The following is a 24,421-nucleotide window of genomic DNA, read 5'->3' on the forward strand; positions in this document are numbered from 1 at the left end:
CTTGTAGTTGCACAGTGCAAAGTTTAAATATACAAAATTTGCTACTTTTTCAGTTAGCATATTTTGTTAACGGTGCACCTATAAACGCAATTATTGTTATTAGAAACAACCACAAACGAATAGCTATAATTTCATGCAATCAGAAAAGAAAAACATACGTAAGTTGCGACTTTATTCGTTAAAACAGTTAAATATTAACAGATTCTTTATTTTTAGATGCACCTTTTGTAAGTAAAATGTCGCATATTTTTTTCATGATACACTTTCTAAGTTTTCTCTAGTTTTCGGTTCATCTTTGTTTCGATTACAGAAAAGAATTTGAACAGCGCGCCAAAGCTTTCCTGTTAATGGCGTTAATTAGGTAATATTAGCTTCACGTTGTAAATTATATAATCGTTACGCCAACAAAGCATGTACTTGACAGTTTATCTTTTTATATATTTCTTTCCAATAAAAAAAATATCTAGTAGTTTGACTCAAAGTGCATCCACGTAGCTATATTTTAGTGGAAAAAATGTTTCAGGAGAGATAATGATAAATGACAAAAGTATATCACTAGTTATATTTAATAGAACATTCAGATTAATATAATGTTGAATATATTAAATAATATTACGCATATTAGGAACAATTAAAAATAGATATTTAACGAGTAAGTAATAATATAAAAATCTTATTAAAAACTATTCAGTCCATTAACTTGATTAATTATTCAAGTTAAATTCACTCCTTTTCACTACGAAAACCGTTCTAGAAAACTGATCTTCATATCCTGGAGTTGGATTAAACGCATAGGTATCATAGTAGTCAAAGTTTCTGACATTTCAGCGTCCTGCTTGAAAAAATTCTGCGTCTAAAACAGATTCGAATATTTTACGAATTTTATATAGTAATCTTGTGATAAATTACTTTATGATGAATATATGAAGAATTTGTAACAAGTATTCTGCGCAACATGATTTCTGTGTTTGTTTATATATTCACAGTTATATATAATATAATAAAAATACAAAGTATAAATATGATGCAAATATAAGACAATATAATATAACGAATAAATATAATAATAGAAAATTACTAAAGAAACCTAAATATAAAATTGAATATGAACGTATTGAATATAAAATTATGTTGAAAAGTATGTACCTTGTTAAGTTGTTCCTCGGAATATAGGTTTGAAATAATCTCTTTTAATACCGCAATTCTAGAATACGATCTGTTAAAACGAAACAAAAAATATGGTTGGCTTTAATATGTCTATAATTTATACATATAACAAGCTTTCATAATTACAACTAATATACGTATAATATATATACAGAGTAAAGTTTCATTATACCTAGGCTTCACATTTTCCAAATTCGGTAGTATATGGTCAAGTACTTCATTCTTTTGTGCATACTTTCTAATAAGTATACCAAAAATGTGAGAATGCTGATTGTCTGAGATAAATAAATTTCCCACTGTATGCACTGATCCAAATAGTATGCCGAAATAGTCCTTAACGATTTGCGAATTTTCAGTGCAAGTCAACACTTCTAAAATTTCAGTCTGAAATATTTTTGTATATAAGTCCATGATTGTATTCCAAGTATCACGATTCGCTTCCTTTAAACCATTACAATATATCCATTTTTCCCACGGCAATATAAACCTGTATGTCACAATGGAAAAAAATGTATATATAATTATATCTTTATATAATATGAATAATATAGTTATATATACCACACAAATAATTTCTTAAGAGCATTAAGATAAAAAAACATACATGCATAGAGATAAAACAATAGAAAAATAGCTAAGAGATAATAGTGATTATAAAACCACTTACGCAGGTTGCGAGTTTTTTTGCTTATTGAGACATTCAATACGTTCAATACTAGCGTTGAATTTACGAGATGCCATTCTTGTGCAAATACGATCACCAAAAGTACACGCCCATTTTAAGGCCGTTGCTCTCAATAATATTGTAACACCATCATTGTCAGGATCGTCTTCGTATCCTATGTTTTTAAGAAGCCCGTGCAAAATACTTACTATATGTAACTAGAAATCGGTAAATATAATATAACAAGATGGATAATAATAAAAAGTAATTGATATGAAATTCATATTTTGCATATACGCAGTAACTCGATATCTAATATTTCTTACCAAACGCAGTTCTGATTTACCTTTAAATCATATAAAACTGTAGATTTTTCAAATGGAAGTAAAAAGAATTTCCACAGGTATGACAAAATTCGAAACATGGGTAACCATGCTATATAATCCACTTCTCTCGATAGATAAGTCGTGATATGTAAAAAGGTATAGTAATCAAGTTGTTTTTCCACTAGGAAGTAATAGGCGTCGTCAATGATTTGTGCACGATTACTGATGTGTATTAAATTAAATTCATCAGAATTTAAGGCATACGCAATTTTTTCCCAATTTGCAGTATCATAATTAACACGATAATATCCTGTTGTGCAACACAATAAGATTTCTCAGTTACTAGAATTTGTATTAAAATTTCTCGAAAAAAACCAAAAAATAGGTATTTCTAATTATTTGTTTTTCTTTCCCTTTCATCAAAACATATAAACATAGTAGATGTATTCAGAATTATGCATATCACAAAAAACGTTACTTTTAAGTTATTAATTATACACATTAAAATTCATAATACTTCTGCATGATGACATTATATTCAACCTGAAATTTATTTTAATTACAATAATAATAATAATGTATAATATTCTACACAATAATTTATCAAATATGTGGCACACATCTATGTAATATGAAACATATGATAAGTGATAGAACAAATATCTTCAACTTCTATAAATAAAACCAACCGATATTTTTTAATATTGTATATAAAACTTTGTGCGTATATGTGTATATACATAATAGAAGTCTGATATACGTATAATATTATACATATATTTTACTTAAAGAAACTCCCAATTAAATGCATACATATTCATTATATTATACATGCATCTCATATTATATATAACACTCACCGCCATATTGTAAATTAACTATAATCCAATCACTTGGAGCAACTGGAACTACTACAGCTGTGTCATTTCTTTGCCAATGTATATAGTCCTTTCTTAGCCAATGAGTAGGCATAGCAAAATAGTCATCAAAATTCGGATACAAATGCGTAGCGAAAGTCACAGGTGTCCATATCCTATTGTCGGCTTTCTTGGTGTCATGTCGCGATATTACCACTTGGTCATTTTTGCAATTTCGTTTCACTTTTACCAAAGAATACGTCGTTACATTTAACCAGTTACGCATTACTTCTTTTACCTCAAAATTGTGTTTGTATTCTGCATTGTCTAGGGCACTTTGCATGGCGTCCCAGAAATCATCAGGAGTAGCCAAACCAAATTGACTAAATTTATGAAGTAATATTATTATCAATAAACATATTCTCCAAATAGAGTGTACATTAAGAAACATAAACGGTTTATTTCAATTAAATGAATTAATTAACTACAATTATTTTTCTATGATACTTTGGAGAGAATATGACACAAGTACAAAATAACTTATAATAGAATATACTGTGTATATAGTTTATAACTGTTAAAAGATGACGTTACTATATGAAGGCTTAATTAGTTTTCTGCGTTACATCTTTATTAGAGTTTTATAACAAAATAAAACAACCTGTTACTATATTTATGCTGTTTGCTATCATGGAATATAAGTTTATCATATATATATGTTTTATATATTATAATATTGTTACTCACTGTTTGTTTAAATAGATTTTGACCCCATTCTGAAATACACTGGCAGTAACCAAAGATTTCAACATATGCAATAGGACAAGTGCTACAATGATTCATATTATAAAAATAACATGTAAAATAAAATAACAAGTATGTATAAAGTAAATTCGTTATAGAATCTTACTTTTGTCTGCAACAATAAAAGATTCAACAAAATCTGTTTCATAAGTACTTTCAGTATAAAATAATATATTCTTTTTTGATAGAATATCATCTAAACGAAAACATTCCTGTAGGCTGGGTACTATAAAATTCATCATTCGCCACTCTCTATGCATCTAAAGACAAAGATGTTGTGATACAATAGAAGTACAAAATGTTAGAAAGAGAAATCCATCTTTTTAAGTATATAAGCAAGCGTACTCATTACATTTGAAATAGCTTTGTTATTTTGCTTTTAATTTTAGATTATAATTTCTTTAAAATAATTTAAAGTAAAAACGTAATAAAGCATTTTCTCTAAAATAATATGTAAAGTCAATATGAGAATTGCATAACATTCGACAATAAGTATCTTTTTATAATATTCTAATCTTTAAACATATATGATATTGTTCTCATCATAATAATTATAAAAAATTTTACACAACCATTCCAATTTTAAAAACTAAAATTATTTTGTTAGGCAAACTTATTACATGGTCAATAATTGATTTTCTTTTCAAGTGCATAAGTAAGCTCAGGTTAACAATATAAAGCAACCTGGTCAAGGATGTACGCTTTCAAGTATAGAGCAAGTCCATTGATTAACCACATGTCAGACCACCAAGTCGGACCAACAACATGACCAAACCATTGCTTTGCCATTTCATGTGCTATAAAGCCTGCCTGAGTGACTTTCGGAGTTTTATCAGCACGAAACCATGACTCTCTGAAATATAATTTGTCCATAAAACCGCATTGCATATGAACGTAACACATCATTAATGTTTTGTTTACACATTACTTTAAAAATAGTATTCCCCAAATCGAATTATTCGGTACGTGATCTGGTACAAAGATGATATCAAGTTTAGGAAGTTTCATGGAAGTATTTGTGTATTGGGTCAAGTAATCGGCGATTGTAAGATGTAACCAGGAGATATGCTCTACGAAAATCCTTGACACGGGCATATTCTCTCTGCGCCATATTTGGAAAACATTATGCATAAATTGACAATGAATCACTGTAATCACTACAATCCCGAGCTGGTGAGTGGACATTAAGGGAGTTATCTCGAAGTGGGACTGCATTACTGAAGTGTTGAAATGCTCTTCCTCTCGTCTTGGCATAGTCGAGAAGGCTGTGTATTGTGAATGATGTGTCACGGAAATCTTGAAAGTGGCTTTTAACGCAGGCTCATCCCAACACGGAAACACTCGTCGAGCAGCAATCTTACCGAATTGCGATATCAGCATCCATCTAAATTTGATTAAGAACATAGTGTTACACGATAACGATGATAAATTTTTTAATCTTCATTGTCGTATATGTACGCACACACGTTCTAAATGTAATATGTGTTGATAAGTGTAGTTATTTGCATAGAGGAGACTACTTGTATTTATACATATATCATTATATTATTTTGGATTGTAACAAAAGTTCGTTGCGTGTTTTTAGTAAAAGTCCAAGACAATTATTAAGTGTACAGATATTTATTCATACATATATGCACTGTTTTGTTCTACTATTTTTGCGGTAGCTTTATGATATCTTAGTTCCAAAACTTTTTATGTATTTTATATAAAAAAATTAAACAACGTTATGCACTTTTGGTACAACCTAATATATAACATGAAAACGTTCTTATTCGAACATAATTAGTTTTCTTAATACAATTAACTAGATTCGTTAATGCGTACCATATTTTGTATATCAAGCTATATATTATTGCACAATTATTTGTGTTATTTTATCCAGCTTTATGTCTGTGATTTTAAGCTTTCAATGTATAATATTATCTACTAGCAGCGATAGTAAAAATATGCAGGGGTAGACTGAAAGGGTAGGCGCTGTAGACGCTGCATACTCTCAAGAAAGTTTTAAAAAATACAGAGTATGCGTCGCGTAAGAATCAAAATGAAAAGAATCGAATTATGCAAGAACTCCATACGTTTTAGAGAAATGTACGGATAAATAAAAAAATGACGAAATTTTTTTATGATGCACTTATCCATAGCTGTGATTTAAACCATCGAAATGCTAGTAATGAGCGACGAGGAGGTATTATTAAATAAAAGTCGGAAAAAGATAACCAAGCTCTATTTTTTTCAAAAATTGTTCAAATGATTTCTTTTAATTTTCAAAGATTTATTGTCTATGTTTTTTGCAAAACGTATAAGTATTAAAATACTTCTTTCTAGATTACTAATTTTAATAATTGTTTTAAATAAAAAATAATTTCATCTTTGGTAGATAACTTGTGGCTCTTCCCCCTCCCTCAAAAATAAAACATTAGTATATTATTATATGTTGTAAGATTTTTTCCTCTTCACTTATGGTAGCCAACACTAAAAATAGAGCGCGTACTCTCAAGAATTTCGTACAGCCTGTCCCTGAAAATATGCAAGTTAAGTATAAGTAAAAATTCTTAATGTTTTAAGATTTACTCACTTCGTATTGGACGCTGATTTTTTCTCGGGAAGTTTGAGAAGACCTTCTTCACCTTCCTCAGAGAAGTAACCGTCATGCGCAAAACATAAAGTGTAAAACCCGGGCACCAACGTGTTATGGAAGTAAAGAACTAAAACCTGCGACTCTCGATATTTATGTTCTGTCGGTGTATACCTCGTACCGTTCTCATCAAGTAAGTTTGTAAAGGATTCGTCTATATGCAGCTTGTATGAGTGCAAACTTATGTTTTGCGTGGCATAAATAATCTTGATAATAATATTCGTTTTACCACTATATCTATACGGTGTTTGCCAATAATCTATCACTAAGCTTAACGAAATATCATAGTGTACTGGTAGGACGTCGGGTGGCAACCGATAAGAACTTATGCATTTTTTATCTTCCGAATTCTCAGCACAAAGATCTGCTGCAGTAATGAATATTGGGCACGCAATTAATAATAAACATTTTAAGAGTATCACAGCAGTACTCGTGTTGGACACCTGTAAAACATTTTTTCGAGAAAAATAATTTTATTGAATTAACATATAAAGCATTTTATTTTGCGAGTTGCCGCGATTTAACATTGAGATTTTTAGATAAACTTATTCTTCTACGTTCTCAAAGAGCTATATGTGTTCTACTTTTAGTAATTTGTTGTATATTAAATTTAAATTCTGACTAAAATACAGTCTTGTGTAAATAATTCGCTGCAATTATTCTATTATCATTAAAATCCATGAATCTTCTAATTATATTATCACGATTGCAAGAGTTATGACTTACCATCTTGAGAGTCTGGTGAGAACTAGACAATACATAGTGTTATCTATTATTGTCGAAGGCACGGTAGCCTTAAGCAAACAAACTTTAAGAGGTCATATTAGACAAGAAGACGTATTGGACAAATATGTTCACGATATTCTATGTACATACTATTTCAATATGAAGTATTATATTCAATGTGAAATATTAAATTCCTTTTATTTCGGAGTAATTGGAGAAAATGAAAAAATTAAACATTTTGAATAAATGATCTGATAAACAATTACCAAATAGTTAACAAAAATATCCTTACTCTTTTCTGTGGCAAAAATAACTAATTGTTATGAAAACATTTGGGAGAATTAATATAGATACACAGATATAATAATAAGAGGATAATAAAAAGATAAAATTTAAAAATAAGAAAAAATTTCATATATATTAATTATAATATTTATATTTAATTTTGAATTAAATAATTGTTATTAGAAACAACTACAAACGAAATGTTATTTCATGTATCCGAAGCGGAAAAACATATATGAGTTGTAATTTTATTCGTTTAAACAGTTGTTTAAAATTTAGCGGATTCTTTATTTTTAGATATAACTTTTGTAAAATATCGTATATTTTCATGATACACCTTCTAACTTTCCTCTAGTTTTTGGCTCATCTTTGTTTCGATTACAGAAGTAAACTTTTCAGCTCGCCACAGCTTTCCTATTAATGGCGTTAAAATACCTACTTACGTGGAGTTATCTACCAAAGTTTGTTCAAACTAATTTTAATAAATTTTGATAGAAGATGCTACAGCTCCACGTTGTAAATTAGCTAATAATTATGGTTTATGAGTTCTTGACTTAATAAACATACAACGCATGTACCTGACAGGTCATCTTTTTGCAATACTTATTTTCAATAAAAACAAAAGTAATCTAGTAGTCTAACTCAAAGTGCGATCCACTTAGCGCTTTAATTAAATAAATGTTTCGGGAGAGAAAATGATAAATGACAAAAGTATATCAACAGTTATATTTAATAGAACGTTCAGATTAATATAATGGTGAATATATTAAACAGTCCATTAACTTGATTAATTATTTAAGATAAATCTATCCATCTCTTTCTCGTTATACCTGCAAAACGGTCTAGAAAGTTGTCCATCATTTCATGGAGCTGGATTAAACGCGTACTTATCGTTGTAGTCACCTCTTCTGCTATGTCAGCGTACTGCTTCATACATCTACAATTGTGCATCTAAAACAGATTCGAATTTTTATCATTAATATATAATTATCTCGTAATAAATTAATTTTATATATGAAGAATTTGATGTAACAATTATTCTACACACATGATTTCTGTGTTTGTTCATATATGTAGAGATAAAAATAGTGTAATAAAAACACAAAGTATAAATATGATGCAAATATAAGACAATATAATATGAAGAATAAATATAATAATAAAAACTTAATAATGAAAAATAAATATTGAGACAAAATTATGTTAAAAAGCATATACCTTATTAAGTTGTTCCTCGGAATACATGTTTGAAATAATCTGTTTTAATGCCATAGATCTAGAATACGATCTGTTCAAACGGAACAATACGCTTATTGTTAGTATTAATACGTTTATAATTTATATAACAAGCTTTCATAATATACAACTAATATAGTGTAATATATGTATATATGGAGAAATGTTTCATTATACCTAGGTTTCACCTTTTCCAAATTCTGTACTACATAGTCAAGTACTTCATTGTTCCGTGAATACTTTGAAATAAGTATATCAAAAATGTGAGAATGCTGTTTGCGTGTGATTACTGAATTGTCCACTGTTACATGTAGAAAGCCAACATAATGGATGACGACATCCGGCTTTTCAGAGCAAGTCGCAAGTTCTAAGATTATATCCTGATGTGTTTTTAAATATAAGGTCATGACTTTATTCCAGGTGTCAAGGTCCGCTGCCTTTAAGCCAGTACAATATATCCATCTTTCCCATGGCAATATAGTGCTGTACAAATAGAAACAAATATATATATATATATATAACTATATCTTTATAAAAATATGGATAATAGTTATGTATCTTGACGCGCAAATCATTTCTTAAGAACATTGAAATACAAAAATATGAAAAGTAGATAAAATAAAATAATCGGAACTGTAAAAAACTTACCCAAATTGCTCGAAATTTTTAATACGCTCGTTAAATTTATCCAATGCAAGTTTTTCGCAAAAAGAATCACCGAGAGAACAAGCCCATTCTAAAGCGGTTCCTCTCAGCAATTTTTTAATATTAGTATCGACAAAATCGTCGTGGTATCCTATGTTTTTCAGAAGCCCGTTCAAAATGTCCAATATATGTGTCTAGAAATCAGTAAATAATATAACATAAGCTCGTTAATAATAAAATTCAATAGTTAATATTAAATTCATATTTTATATGGAGTTACTCGATATCTAATATTTCTTAACTAACTCAGTTCTGATTTACCTTTAAAGTCTCTAAAACCGCAGGTTCTTTAAATGGAAGTAAAAAGAATTTCCACAGGTATGACAAAATTCGGAACATGGGAAACCATGCTATATAATCTACTTCTTTCGATAGATACTTCGTGATATGTAAAAATATAAAGGAATCAAGCCGTTTTTGCACTACGAAGTGATAGGCGTCGTCAATGATTTGTGCACGATTAATGACGTCTATTTTTGCAACTTCGTCAGAATTTAAACAAGCCCCGATTTTCTCCCAATTTCTGGCATCATAATTTACACGGTAATATCCTGTTGTGCAACAAAATAAGTTTTATCAATTACTAGAATTTTTATTCTAGTTCAATTCAACTTTCTCGAAAAAAACAAAAAATAGGTATTTCTAGTTATCTGTTTTTCTTTCTCTTTCATCAGACATAAAAGTAGTAGATGTATATAGAACTGCGCATATCACAAAAAAAACGTTACTTTTAAGTTATTAATTATACACATTAAAATTTTTACGGTTCTTCTGCACGATGAGATTATATTCAAAACCGAAATTTATTTTAATTACAATAATAATAAAATGCATAATATTATACACAATAATTTATTACATATGAGGTACACATTTATATAACATGAAATAAATATATATATATATATATATAATAGAACAAATATCAATTTCTATAAATGTAATAGAACAAACTTCAATTTCTATAAATGAAGTACACCGATATTTTTTAATATTATGTATAACACATTGCGCGTATTTGTGTATGTATATAATTTGAAGTCTGATATACGTATAATACTGTACATTATGCATATATTTTACTTAAAGAAACGCTCAATTATACACCTATACCTATACCTATATACCTGTTATATAGTACGTGTATCTCATATTATATATAACACTCACCGGCTTGTTGTAAATTAACTATGATCCAATTACTTGAAGCAACTGAAAGTATCAGAGCCATATCATTTCTTAACCAGATAGTAGGCACAGGATCGGAAACTTTAGGAGACGAATACGTAGCGAAAGTCACAGGTATCCACATTCTATCGACTTGGTCAACTTTCGTGGTGCCATAATGTGCTTGTGATATCGTAATTTCGTCATATTCGTCAAATTCGTAATTTCGTTTCACTTTTATCAAAGGATATGTCGTTTGATTTAACCAGATACGCATTACAGGTTTTATATCAATGCTGTATTCAGTGCTCTCTTCGGTTGCATATTGCATGCAGTCCCAGAAAGCATTAGGAGTAGCCGAAACAAATTGACTAAATGTATGAAATAATATTGTTAGTAATAAAACATATTCCCCAAATAGGTTATACAGTAAAAAATATAAACGTACTATTTATTTCAATTAAATGAATTAAATAAGTATAATTATTTTTCTATGATTGAAAAGTATGTGACATAAAGAGGAAATAATTTATAATAAAATATAATGTAGTATAATACATACATATGTAGTTAATAATTGTTAACAAATGACAATGTAGGTATAATTATTTCTTATGTGTTACATCCACATATAATATATATCATTTTTAAAATTGTTACTATATTTCTATAGTATTTGCTATTATGAAATATAAGTTTATAATACATATATATATATATAATATATTATAATACCTATTAATATTATAATACAATATACAATAATAGTATAATACAGTTAACTACATTACTATATTGTTACTCACTGTCTCTCTAAATAGACGCTGATCCCATTTCGGAATACTTTGTCAGAAATCAAAAATTTCAACATATACAATAGGACAAGTGCTACAATAATTCATAGCATAAAAATAACATGTTAAATAAAATAACAATTAAAAATATATAATAACTTTGTTATAGAGTCTTACTTTTGTCTGCAACAATAAAAGATTCAATAAAATGTGTTTCATGAGTACTTTCAGTATAGAATATTAAATTCTTTTTTGTTAGCATATCATCTAAATGAAGACATTTCTGTAGGCTGAGTGTTAAAAAATCCATTATTCGCCATTCTTTATATATCTAAAAACAAAAATGTTGTGGTACAATAGCAGTAAAAAATGTTGGAAAGCGAAATCCATCTTTTTAAATATGTGAGCAAGCTTACTCAGTACACCTGAAATAGCTTTGTTATTTTGATTTTTATTTTAGATTACAATTTCACTGAGATAATGTAAATTAAAAATTAAAAACATAATAGAGCATTTCCTCTAAACTATTATGTAAAGTATGAGAATATTATAATATGAGAATTGTATAATATCCGACAAGAATTATCCTTTTATAATACTTTAATCTTCAAATATATATGATATTGTCTGGCCGTTCTTATCATAATAATCATAAAACAATTTTATAAAAACTGTAAAATATTAAACAACCATTTCAGGTTTAGAAAATAAAATTAATTTGTTGAGCAAAATTGTGACAGTGTCAATAATGGCTTTTCTTTTCAAGTGCACAAGCAGCAAGCTCGCGTTAACACTATAAAGCAACCTGGCTAAGGATGTACACTTTGAGGTATAGAGCAATTCCATTGTTTAACCATATGTCAGACCACCAAGTCGGAGATATAGAAAGCAACCATTGCCTTGCCATTTCATGTGCTAGGAAGCTTGTCAGATTGATTTTCTGAATTTCGTTATTTTTATCGATAATCAGTTGTGATTCTCTGAAATATAATTTGTCCATAAAATACCATTGCATGATATAATCGTAACACATCATTAACACATCATTCATTTCTTTTCAGTTGTAGGCATTACTTCATAAGCAGCATTCCCCAAATAGTCGAATTAGTCGGTACGTGATCTGGTACAATGATGATATCAAGTTTGGGAATTTTCATGGAAGTATTTGTGTATTGCGTCAAATGAACGGCGATTCTACGATACTGCTGACCGACACTCTGTACGAAATCCTTCGTTACGTTCAAATTCTCTGTGCACCATATTTGGAAAATATTGTCGTTGTTACAACGACGCACTGCAAGCATTGCAATCCCGAGGAAGTAAGTAGACATTACGGGAGTTCTCTCGAAGTAGGACAGTATTACTGAAGTGGAGAAATTCTTTTCCTCTCGTCTTGGCATAGTCGAGAAGACCGAGTATTGAGAATGATGTTTCACGGTAATATTGAAAGTGGCTCTTAACGCAGGCTCATCCCAACACGGAAACACTCGTCGAGCACCAATCTTGCCGAATTGTGATATCAACATCCATCTAAATTTGATTAAGAACATAGTGTTACACGATGATGATGATATATTTTTACTTATCCTTGTCATGCATGCGCGCCTATACGTACAAATGTACTAGGTGTTAACAAGTTGATAAAATCTAGACACTTGCACAGACGGGACTAATTATATTTATATATTAATTATATTATACTGGGTTGTAACAAAGGTTCGTAACATATTTTTAGAAAAACTTCAAGACAATTATGTGTATAGATAGTTATTCGTACATATATGCACTGTTTCGTACTACTATTTTTGCGGTAGCTTCATGATTCCTTTCTTCCTGAACTTTTTATGTTCCTCAGAAGAAACGTTAAACAACGTTACAAACTTTTACAACACAATATATAACATGAAACCGTTCTTATTCAAATATAATTAGTTTTGTTGATACAAATATCTAGATTAGTTAATGCGTACCATATTTTGTATATCAAGCTATATATATTATTGCACAATTATTTGTGTGTTATTTTATCCAGCTTTATGTCTGTGATTTCAAGCTTTCAATGTATATTATACTAGCGGCGATAGTAAAAATATGCAAGTTATAAGTAACAAGTTTCAGTATTTTAGAATTTACTCACTTTATATCGTGTGGTAATTTTGTATGAGGAACTCTAAGAAAACCTTGACCTCCCTCTTGAGAGAAGTAACCGTCATACTTAAAGCACAGAGTGTAGAATCCGGGTATTAACGTGTTAGTGAAGTAAAGAATTAGAACTTGTGGATCTCGATATTTATGTTCCATCGGCGTATAAATCGTACCGTTCTCATGATTAATTAATTTTGTTTCCCTTTGGTATATTTCCAGCTTTAATAAATGTAAACTTATGTATTGCGTTGCGTAAAGAACCTTGATCGTAATATTAGTTTCACCACCAAACATGGCTCCTGACATATACAAGTTTAACCAAATATCATAGTGCATTGGTACGACACCGGGTGGCAAATTATAATTAGTTATGCACTTTTCATCTTTCGAATTCTCAGCACAATCATCTGCTGCAGTAATGAATATTGGGCACGCAATTAATAATAAACATTTTAAGAGTATCACAGCAGTACTCGTGTTGGACACCTGTAAAACATTTTTTCGAGAAAAATTATTCTATTGAATTAACATATAAAGCATTTTATTTTGCGAGTTGCCGCGATTTAACATTGAGATTTTTAGATAAACTTATTCTTCTACGTTCTCAAAGAGATATATGTGTTCTGCTTTTAGTAATTTGTTGTATATTAAATTTAAATTCTGACTAAAATACAGTCTTGTGTAAATAATTAATTATAAGAAATCCATTATCATTAAAATCCGTGAATCTCCTAATTCTATTAGTACAATTGCAAGAGTTATGACTTACCATCTTGAGAGTCTGGTGAGAACTAGACAACACATAGTGTTATCTATTGTCGAAGGCACGGTACCGTTAAGCAAACGAACCCTAGGAGGTCATACGTATTCGACAAACATGTGTATGATATTCTATCTAGATACTGTTCCAAATCGATGAATACAAACATACATCGATCCATCGATGTCCTTCAAATCACGCTTTCTTTGAATTCTGAACTCTTTGGTCGATTTGAGTCGATCTTTTCTTTACCAAAACGTTTTAGGAGACTTTAGAGATTTCAAGTTCCAGAATTATTTTATGAGCTTACTAAATGATCTATGCCTTTTAGGCTTTAAATTCAGCAGTGAACTTTCAGAACTTGGAGATCTTATCTTATGTTTTTCCTTTAATAGCTTCATTTAGAAAAATAATGTCTAATAATGTAATATGTAAAAATTGTTATGAAGCACGATTTCACGAACCGAAATATTAAATTCATGGTATTTCGAATTAATTGGAGAAAATTAAAAGATTGAGAAAATTCTATTTCGAATAAATGATCTGATAATGAACAATTTAACGAACAGTTAACAAAAATGTTTAATCTTCTTCTGCGGGGAAACGATAATGTTAAAAATAACTAATTGTTATAAATATATTTAGGAGAATTAAAATAGACACGGAGATATAATGTATATAAAAGTTATTTCATAAACTTCTGGTTTAAAGTCAAAAAAGAAAAATGGAAAAATAATTACAAACATACAAAACAAACATACGTTGTAAATTATATAATTATTACCTACGAAGCATGTAATTGACAGCTTATCTTTTTACATTTTCTTACATCTTTTTACATATTTCTTTCCAATAACAACAAATTATCTAGTAGTTTGACTCAAAGTGCGATTGACGTAGCGCTATAAATATTTCAGTTGGAAAAATGATTCAGGAGAAAAAATGATAAATGACAAATATCACTAGTTATATTTAATAGAACATTCAGATTAATATAATGTTGAATATATTAAATAATATCACACATATTAGAAACAATTAAAATTAGATATTTAATGAATAAGTAGTAGTATAAAAATATTATTAAAAACTGTTCAGCTCATTAACTTGATTAATTATTCAAGTTGAATCTATCCACTTCTTTTCCATTATCTAAACATTTCGAAAAAACTGGTCATCATATCCTGGAGCTGGATTGAACGCGCATTTATCATTGTAGTCAAATTTTCTGACACTTCAGTGTCCTGCTTGAAAACATTGTATGTCTAAAACAGATTCGAATTTTTGACATTAATATATAATAATTTCATAACAAATTAATTTTATGATAAATATATGAAGCATTTGATGCAACAAGTATTCTATGCAACATGGTTTCTGTGTTTGTTTATATATGCACAGTTAGATATAATGTAATAAAACTACAAAGTATAAATATGATGCCAATATAATAGAAGACAATATAATAGAAAGAATAAATATAATAATAGAAAATTAATACTAAAATTAAATATAAAATTGAATATACAATTATTGAGTATAAAATTCTGTTAAAAAGAATATACCTTGTTAAGTTGTTCTTCGGAATATACGTTTGAAATAATATCTGTTAATAACGTAGTTTTAGAATACAATCTGTTAAAACGAAACAATATCTTTGGCTTTAATATGTCTATAATTTACATAACATGCTTTCATAATTACAACTAATATACGTGTAATATGAATACGGAGAAAAGTTTCATTGTACCTAGGTTTCACATCTGTGAAATTCTGTAATATGTAGTCAAGTACTTCATTTCTGTGTGCATGCTTTCTAACAAGTATACCAAAAATATGAGAATGCTGATTGTCTGTAATTTGTGATTTGTGTTCGTTTACTAATGAAGGTAGTAGGGCGAAATAATCCATAATTTTTCCCGGACTTTCAGAACAAGTCAATAATTCTAACATTTTATGCTGATGTGTTCTTCCAAATATGTTCCAAACTTTATTCCAAGTCACGGAGTCTGCTTCCTTTAAGGCACTGCAATATATCCATTCTTCCCACGAAAATGTAAGCCTGTTAATAAACCTGGAAATATATACATATACAGGGTGTTTCCTCTAACTGTAGCACTTAGAATATCTCTGCTTCCTTTGATGATATGAAAAAAGTCAAAGGACGAAAATTGTTCGATTCAAAGAGACTAGTACTCTGGTAAGAAAATTATTTTTTTTAATGTGACCTTTCACAAGATATCAAGGTCATGAACATTTTTTGAAATGAGATGGTATATTTTCCTTAACGAAATGATGTAGCTTGTAAAAAACAAATTCAACCATACAGAATATGTTGACCTTCAAATGACTTTGAACCACAAAACTCACGTTTAGGAAAAGAAACTCTATTTATTGCATGTATAACTACAAAGATATACCTTTTTTTACAGATGTTCGAATTGATCACCGTTTACTTTCATACACTTTCGAATTCGATGAATAAACGATTGTCTTACGTTTTTGAGAGATTCCGGAGTAATTGCGGTGCACGCACGCTGAATTCTTTCTCGCATATCTTCAGGTGTTGTCGGAATATCGCGATAAACTTCATTTGCACGGAACATACTCAACGAATCATTTCCTGATCGCTGGATTGGACGTGGTGGAAGAATTTCTTGGCCGGCTCGATCACCAGAGCTTACACCTCTTGATTTTTTCTTTGGGGACACCTAAAAAATAAAGTTTATCGCGATATTTCGACAACACCTGAAGATATGCGAGAAAGAATTCAGCGTGCGTGCGCCGCAATTACTCCGGAATCTCTCAAAAACGTAAAACAATCGTTTATTCATCGAATTCGAAAGTGTATGGAAGAAAACGGTGATCATTTCGAACATCTGTAAAAAAAGTATATCTTTGTAGTTATACATACAATAAATAGAGTTTCTTTTCCTAAACGTGATTTTTGTGGTTCAAAGTCATTTGAAGGTCAACATATTCTGTATGGTTGAATTTGTTTTTTTACAAGCTACATCATTTCATTAAGGAAAATATACCATCTCATTTCAAACAATGTTCATGACCTTGATATCTTGTGAAAGGTCACATTAAAAAAATAATTTTCTTACCAGAGTACTAGTCTCTTTGAATCGAACAATTTTCGTCCTTTGACTTTTTTCATATCATCAAAGGAAGCAGAGATATTCTAAGTGCTACAGTTAGAGGAAACACCCTGTATACATATACAATTATATTTTTATAAAAACACGGATAATAGTTATATACCTTGACCACACACATCATTTCCTAAGAGTATTGAAATGAAAAAAACAAAGAATAGACTAAATGACTATGGGATAATCGTGAATGTAAACCACTTACCTCTTGCCATTAAACACTGCCCAGTCATCATTACTCCGCATCTCCAATTTAGTACGTGCCTTTTCCTTGCATACATAATCACCAAGTCTACAGGCCCATTTCAAGGCTGTTCCTCTCATCAATAATGTAATACCATCATCGTGATTCTCATCATCGTATCCTATGTTTTTAAGAAGTCCCCTTAGAATCTCCAACATATGTGACTAGAAATTGGTAAATATAATATAAGTTAATAAAAATCAATACTTGAATCCATATAAAATCCATATTTTATATGGAGTTACTCCATATCTAATATTTCTTGACAAACTCAGTTCCGATCTACCTGTAAAGCCTCTAAAACCAGTGGTTCTTTAAATGGAAGTAAAAAGAATTTCCACAGGTATGACATAATTCGGAACATGGATATCCATGGTACATAATCCACTTCTCTCTGCAGATAATTCGTGATATGTAAAAATGTAAAGTAATGAAGTTGTTTTGTCACTAGGAAGTAGTAGACATCGTCAATAAGTTGTGCACGATTAATGACGTGAATTTTTGTAAATTCATTAGAATTTAAACAAGCCCCAATTTGTTCCCAATTTGTAGCATCATAATTAACACGATAGTATCCTGTTGTGCAACAAAATAAGCTTTATCAAATACTACAATTTATATTCAACTTTCTCGAAAAAAACCAACAAATATTTCCAGTTATCTGCTTTTCTTTCTCTTCCATCAAAATATATAAAGAATAGATACATTAAGAACTGCGCGTATCACAAACACACGGTACTTTTAAGTTATGAATTACACGTATTAAAATTCACGGTTCTTCTGCATGATGCGATCATATTCAAAACTAAAATTTATTTTAATTACAATAATAATAATGCATGATTTTATATACAATAATTTACCAAATATGAGGTATACATGTATATAATATAATATGACAAACACCCACACCCCCGCCCCCCACACACACACACACATGTAATAGAACAAATATCTTTAATTTCTATAAATGAAATACATCGATATTTGTTAATATTATGTATAAAACCTTCCGCGTATGTGTGTATAATTCAAGTTTGATATACATATAAGTCTGATACATTGTACTATACATTATGTATGTATATATTTTACTTATGGCACTTATACATGCAACTACACACACACACACCACACACACACACACACTTACCGCCTTGTTGTTTATTAACTATAATCCAATCACGACGAGCCTTTATGAAAATAAAAACGGACATCCTGTCATTTCTTATCCACATATTATTACAACAATTCTCAGAGTAATTCGTAACAAAAGTCACAGGTATCCATGTGCTATTAGAAGCTTCCTTAGTATCATTCCTTGGTACCCGCCGTACAAACACATTGCCACGCAAGTAATCACGTCTCACTTTTACCAAAGAATACGTGGTTTGATTTAACCAGTTATGCATTACTTCTTTTATCTTAAAATTGTATTGGTATTCTGTATCTTCTAGGGCACTTTGCATAGCGTCCCAGAAATCATCAGGAGTAGCCGAACCAAACTGACTAAATTTATGAAGTAATATTATTATTAATAAACATATTCTCCAAATAGGTTGTACATTAAGAAACATAAACGAACGGTTTATTTCAATTAAATGAATTAATTAACTACAACGATTTTTCTATTATACTTTGGAGAGAATATGACACAAGTACAAAATAATTTATAATAGAATATAATGTTCATATAGCTTATAATTGTTAAAAAATGATGTTGTAATATGAAGGCCTACTTAGTGTTTATGCGTAACATCCATATATAAAAATGTTTCTAAGAAAATTAAAAAATCTGTTACTATATTTATGTGTGCTGTTTGCTATTATAAAAAAATATAAGAAATATAACATTACTATATATATACGTTTTATATTATGATATTGTAGTTACTCACTGTCTGTCTAAATAGATTCTGACACCATTATGGAATACACTGACAGTGACCAAAGATTTCAACATATGCAATAGGATAAGTGCTAGAAAGATTTATATCATAAAAATCACATGTACAATAAAATAACAATTATGTATAAAGTAAATATGTTATAGATTCTTACTTCTGTCTACCACAATAAAAGATTCAATAAAATCTGTTTCATTTTTAGTATAGTATAATATATTGTTTTGTGATCGAATGTCATCTAAACGAAGACTTTCCTGTAGGCTAGGTACTATAAAATCCATCATTCGTTCTTCATACATCTAGAGACAAAAATGTTACGTGATATAATAGAAATAAAAAATGTTGGAAAGAGAAATCCATCTTTTTAGGTATATAAGTAAGCTTACTGATTATATCTAATATAGCTTTGTTACTTTGATTTTCATTCTAGATTATAATTTCAATGAGATAATGTAAAGTAAAAATTAAAAACTTAATCGAACATTTCCTCTAAAATAATATATAAAGCAATATGAGAAGTGCATAACATCCGACAATAATTATTCTTTTATAATATTTTAATCTTTAAACATATATGAAATTGTCTGACCGTTGTCATCATAATAATTATAAAAAATTTTATAAAAGTGGAAAATTGTAAGCAACCATTATAAGTTTAGAAAATAAAACTGATTTGTTGAGCAAACTTGTTACATTGACAATAATTGGTTTTCCTTTCAAGTGCACAAGCAAGCTCGTGTTAACAATGTAAACCAACCTTGCCAAGGATGAACGCTTTGTAGAATAGAGCAAGTCCATTGCTGAACCACCACATGTCAGACCACCAAGGCGGACTAACAGAAAGAAACCATTGTTTTACCATTTCATGTGCTAGGAAGCTTGTCAGATTGAATTTTTGAATTTGGTTAAAATCGTTTGCGTCGTTACTTTTGCCAGTAATCCATATCTCTCTGAAATATAATTTGTCCGTATAAAATACTATTATATGACATAAACGTAACACATCACTAATTTCTTTTCAGTTGTAGGCATTACTTCATAAGCTGTATTCCCCAAATAGTCGAATTAGTCGGTACGTAATCTGGTACAATGATGATATCAAGTTTGGCAATTGTCATGGAAGTATTTGTGTGTTTTGTCATGTGGTTAAGCATCGTACGATATTGCTGCCTGACAGTTTGTTTGAAATCTTCTGGTACGAGAACAGTCGGTCTGCACCACATTTGGAAGATACTGTCGATGTTACAACGATTAACTGCGATCACTACAATCCCGAGCAGGTGAGTAGACATTTTGGGAGTCTTTTTGAAGTGGGACCACACCTCTAAGCTGTCATCAATCACTTCTTTTCGTATTGGCATAGTCGAGAAGGCTAAATGTTGTAAATGATGTTTCACGGAAATGTTGAAAGTGGCTTTTAACGCAGGCTCATCCCAACACGGAAACACTCGTCGAGCACCAATCTTGCCGAATTGCGATATCACCATCCATCTAAATTATTAAGAGCATAGTGTTATGATAATGATGATACATTTTTAAACTTTATTGTACTTCATGTATGCACGCACACACGTGCAAACTGTAATACGTGTTCAGAAGTCTAGTTATTGCATAGAGGAGACTAATTGTGTGTGTATGTTTGTGTGTATATATAAACAATCCGATATAATTTAATGTATTATACAATTATCAAGAGACACGGTAGTGTCTCTCGCTAAGTGTACGCGAAGAGAGACCGATCATATCTTTACGCGAAGCGGCGATTTCAGAGTTATATACAGGGTGTCCCGGGTTTTAACCGACAAACTGCGGGAGTATATTCTACTAGTGGAAATAAGAAAAAATTCTTATATCGAGTTTGCTTAGAAATGCTTTATTATAAAGTTATAAACCAATATTGAAAAGAAATATGAAATAAGTAACAACGGAACACAGTGTAGAATTTGGAAGGTCGAAGATGTTTATATTATGTGTATTCACATGTATTCATGTTCATTATGTTGAAACGATTCAGTATGATTGTTACTTTCACAACAGTAGCTGTTAGATTTCAATCGTCGTGTGAACTAGCAATTACTATCAGAATGCCAAAAGTGTTTTCAAATGAGGAATACACTGATATTCATTTCGTTACGGATTCTGTGACGGAAATGCACGAGCTGCCGTACGAGAGTATCAACGTAGATTTCCTAACAGGAGAGTACCAGATAGTTCTGTGTTTAGTAATACCCATTTGCAATTACATAATTTGGGTTCATTTCGACCTATGAATGAATATGATGATGTTCGTTCAACTCTAAGACACCGAGGACGCTCGGAAAGAATCTTAAATCTTTTTGATAATACTCCTACACAAAGTGTTCGACGTGCTTCAGCTCAACTGCAGATATCACGAAACACTATTTGGAGAACATTGCGTGCTGATGACAGATTCGCATATCATTACACACCTGTACAAGAATTACTTCCAATCGATTATCAGAAACGAGTCGAATTTTGTAACTGGTATGTGAATGCAGTAGAAAGGGACAATCTTTTCTCATCAATGATATTATGGACAGATGAAGCGACCTTTACAAGACGAGGCATATTCAATTCTCATAATAGCCATGTATGGGCTCATAATAATCCACATACTACCAGACAAAGAAACTTTCAACACGAATTTCGATGTAATGTTTGGATGGGTATGCTTCATGACCGACTTATTGGTCCGTTCTTTTTACCTGACCGATTGAACGGAGAATCTTTTCGAAGATTCCTATCAAACGATTTACCAATTTTGATGGAAAATGTGCCACTGCAGTTTCGCCAAAACAGCTGGATACAGTTAGACGGTTGTCCATCGCACTATGCTAGACAAGTTAGAAACTGGTTAGATGAACATTATGCTCATAGGTGGATTGGTCGAGGAGAACTGGTTTTCTGGCCTCCAAGATCGCCCGATTTAACGCCTCTTGATTTTTATTTATGGGCAACTTTAAAAAATAAAGTTTACAGTACAGAAGTAATCTCGCTTGAAGATTTAAAGCAACGAATTACTAATTCAGTTACTGAGATGCAACAAAATTTTCAGGAATGTCGTACTGTAACAAATTCTGTACTACGTCGATGTCTAGCTTGTATCGATGTGCAAGGACAACATTTTGAAATGCGTCACTAAATCATTGCGTACATAATTTTTATTTTTGTGAAAAAATCCGTTGTTACTTATCTCATATTTCTTTTCAATATTGGTTTATAACTTTGTAATAAAGCATTTCTAAGCAAACTCGATATAAGAAATTTTTCTTATTTCCACTAGTAGAATATGCTCCCGCAGTTTGTCGGTTAAAACCTGGGACACCCTGTACATATCACGAAAATGGTCTTATACTAATATAATTAGTTTTCTTGATACAATTATTTAGATTCGTTAATGTATCATATTTTGTATATCAAGCTGTATATATTATCGTTTATTGTACATAATTATTTATGTGTCATTTTATTCACTTTTATGCCTCCGATTTCAATCTTTCAATACATAATATTATACCAGCGACGATAGTAAAAATACGCAAGGTATAATTAACAAATCTCAGTAGTTTAGGATTTACTCACTTCGTATATTCGCTTTTTAGGCTTGTATCGGGAATTTTGATAAGACCTTCATCTCCGTGAGAGAAGTAACCGTCATACATAAAACGTAGAGTGTAGTTTCCGTGTTCCAACGTAGTATTGAAGGAAAGATCTAGAACTTGTTGATTTCGATATCTATGTTCCGCCGGCGTATAAATCGTACCGTTCTTATGATAAAATAATTTTGTCTGCCATTTGTCTATTTCCAGCCTGTGTGCGTGCAAAGTTATATATTGCGTTCTACAATTGATCTCGAGGGTAATATCAATTTTACCGCTGAACTTGGGTCCCGTGATAAACAAGTTTAGCGAAATATCATAGTGTACTGGTATTATGTCGGGTGGCAAACGATATTCACTTATGTACTTTCCATCTTTTAAATTTGCAACACAGTAGTCTGCTGCAGTAATACATATTGGGTAGGTAATTAATAATAAACACTTTAAGAGTATCACAGCAGTACTCGTGTTGGACACCTGCAAAACAGTTTTTTAAGAAAAATAATTCTATTTAATTAGCAACATATAAAGCATTTTATTTTGCGAGGTGCAAAATAAAATGCAATTTTACATTGCGATTGTTAGGTAAACTTTTCCTTCTACGTCATCAACGAGAAATATATGTTTTACTTTTAGTAATTTGTGGTATATTAAACTTGAATGTTGACTGAAATACAGTCCTGTGTAAATAATTAACTGCAAGTAATCCATTTTCATTAAAATTCTAATATCTAAAATAAATGTTCTAATTATATTATCACACTTGCAAGAGTTGTGACTTACCATCTTGAGAGACTGCTGAGAACTAGACAACACAGTTATTATTGTAGAAGGCACGGTGTCGTTACGTAACCGAACCCTAAGGCCCGATACACACTAGCGGTCCGCTCACGGTCCGATCAAATATTCTTCCATTGGTTATAATAGACGTATTTACATTACGGGTAACGCTCAAGTCTCGCTCCGCTCCATTAATAACAATAGAACAATTTGATCAGACCGTGAGCGGACCGTGAGCGGACCGCTAGTGTACTGTGTATCGGGCCTAAGAGGTCGTATTCCACAAATACGTATACGTTATTCTATATAGATACTTTCAAATCGATGAATACAAACATACATCGATCCATAGGATGTCCTTCATTAAACACGTTTTCTTTGAATGTTGAAGTCTTGGTTGATTTTGAGTCAATCATTTCTTTACACGGGGTTTCGACC

General features: G+C 30.5%; 2 protein-coding genes across 2 annotated transcripts; both read right to left on the reverse strand.

Annotated features, from left to right (window-relative positions):
* Positions 1 to 647: 647 nt before the first annotated feature.
* On the reverse strand, positions 648 to 7,201 carry LOC105287761 (aminopeptidase N-like). The gene is made up of 12 exons (XM_011353518.2): positions 7,183 to 7,201; positions 6,397 to 6,899; positions 4,747 to 5,202; positions 4,503 to 4,671; positions 3,925 to 4,078; positions 3,762 to 3,843; positions 3,018 to 3,397; positions 2,178 to 2,467; positions 1,835 to 2,049; positions 1,340 to 1,654; positions 1,147 to 1,216; positions 648 to 853 (listed from the first exon to the last, which is right to left on the reverse strand). Exons 1-12 carry the CDS (start codon positions 7,183 to 7,185, stop codon positions 737 to 739), a joined length of 2,754 nt encoding a protein of 917 aa, XP_011351820.2. The 5' UTR covers positions 7,186 to 7,201; the 3' UTR covers positions 648 to 736.
* Positions 7,202 to 8,178: 977 nt separating this feature from the next.
* LOC105287787 lies at positions 8,179 to 24,143 on the reverse strand. The gene is made up of 23 exons (XM_026969593.1): positions 23,987 to 24,143; positions 23,187 to 23,680; positions 20,619 to 21,074; positions 20,341 to 20,533; positions 19,738 to 19,882; positions 19,575 to 19,656; positions 18,830 to 19,185; positions 17,963 to 18,252; positions 17,638 to 17,840; positions 16,025 to 16,348; positions 15,840 to 15,909; positions 15,433 to 15,539; positions 13,507 to 14,022; positions 12,444 to 12,899; positions 12,175 to 12,349; positions 11,547 to 11,700; positions 11,382 to 11,463; positions 10,579 to 10,946; positions 9,670 to 9,959; positions 9,352 to 9,542; positions 8,881 to 9,186; positions 8,686 to 8,755; positions 8,179 to 8,418 (listed from the first exon to the last, which is right to left on the reverse strand). The coding sequence occupies exons 1-23, from the start codon at positions 23,987 to 23,989 to the stop codon at positions 8,263 to 8,265; spliced, it is 5,487 nt and encodes a 1,828-aa protein (XP_026825394.1). The 5' UTR covers positions 23,990 to 24,143; the 3' UTR covers positions 8,179 to 8,262.
* Between the last annotated feature and the right edge of the window lie 278 nt (positions 24,144 to 24,421).

Source organism: Ooceraea biroi, chromosome 5 (genome assembly GCF_003672135.1).
Source record: "Ooceraea biroi isolate clonal line C1 chromosome 5, Obir_v5.4, whole genome shotgun sequence".
Lineage (NCBI taxonomy): Eukaryota > Metazoa > Arthropoda > Insecta > Hymenoptera > Formicidae > Ooceraea > Ooceraea biroi.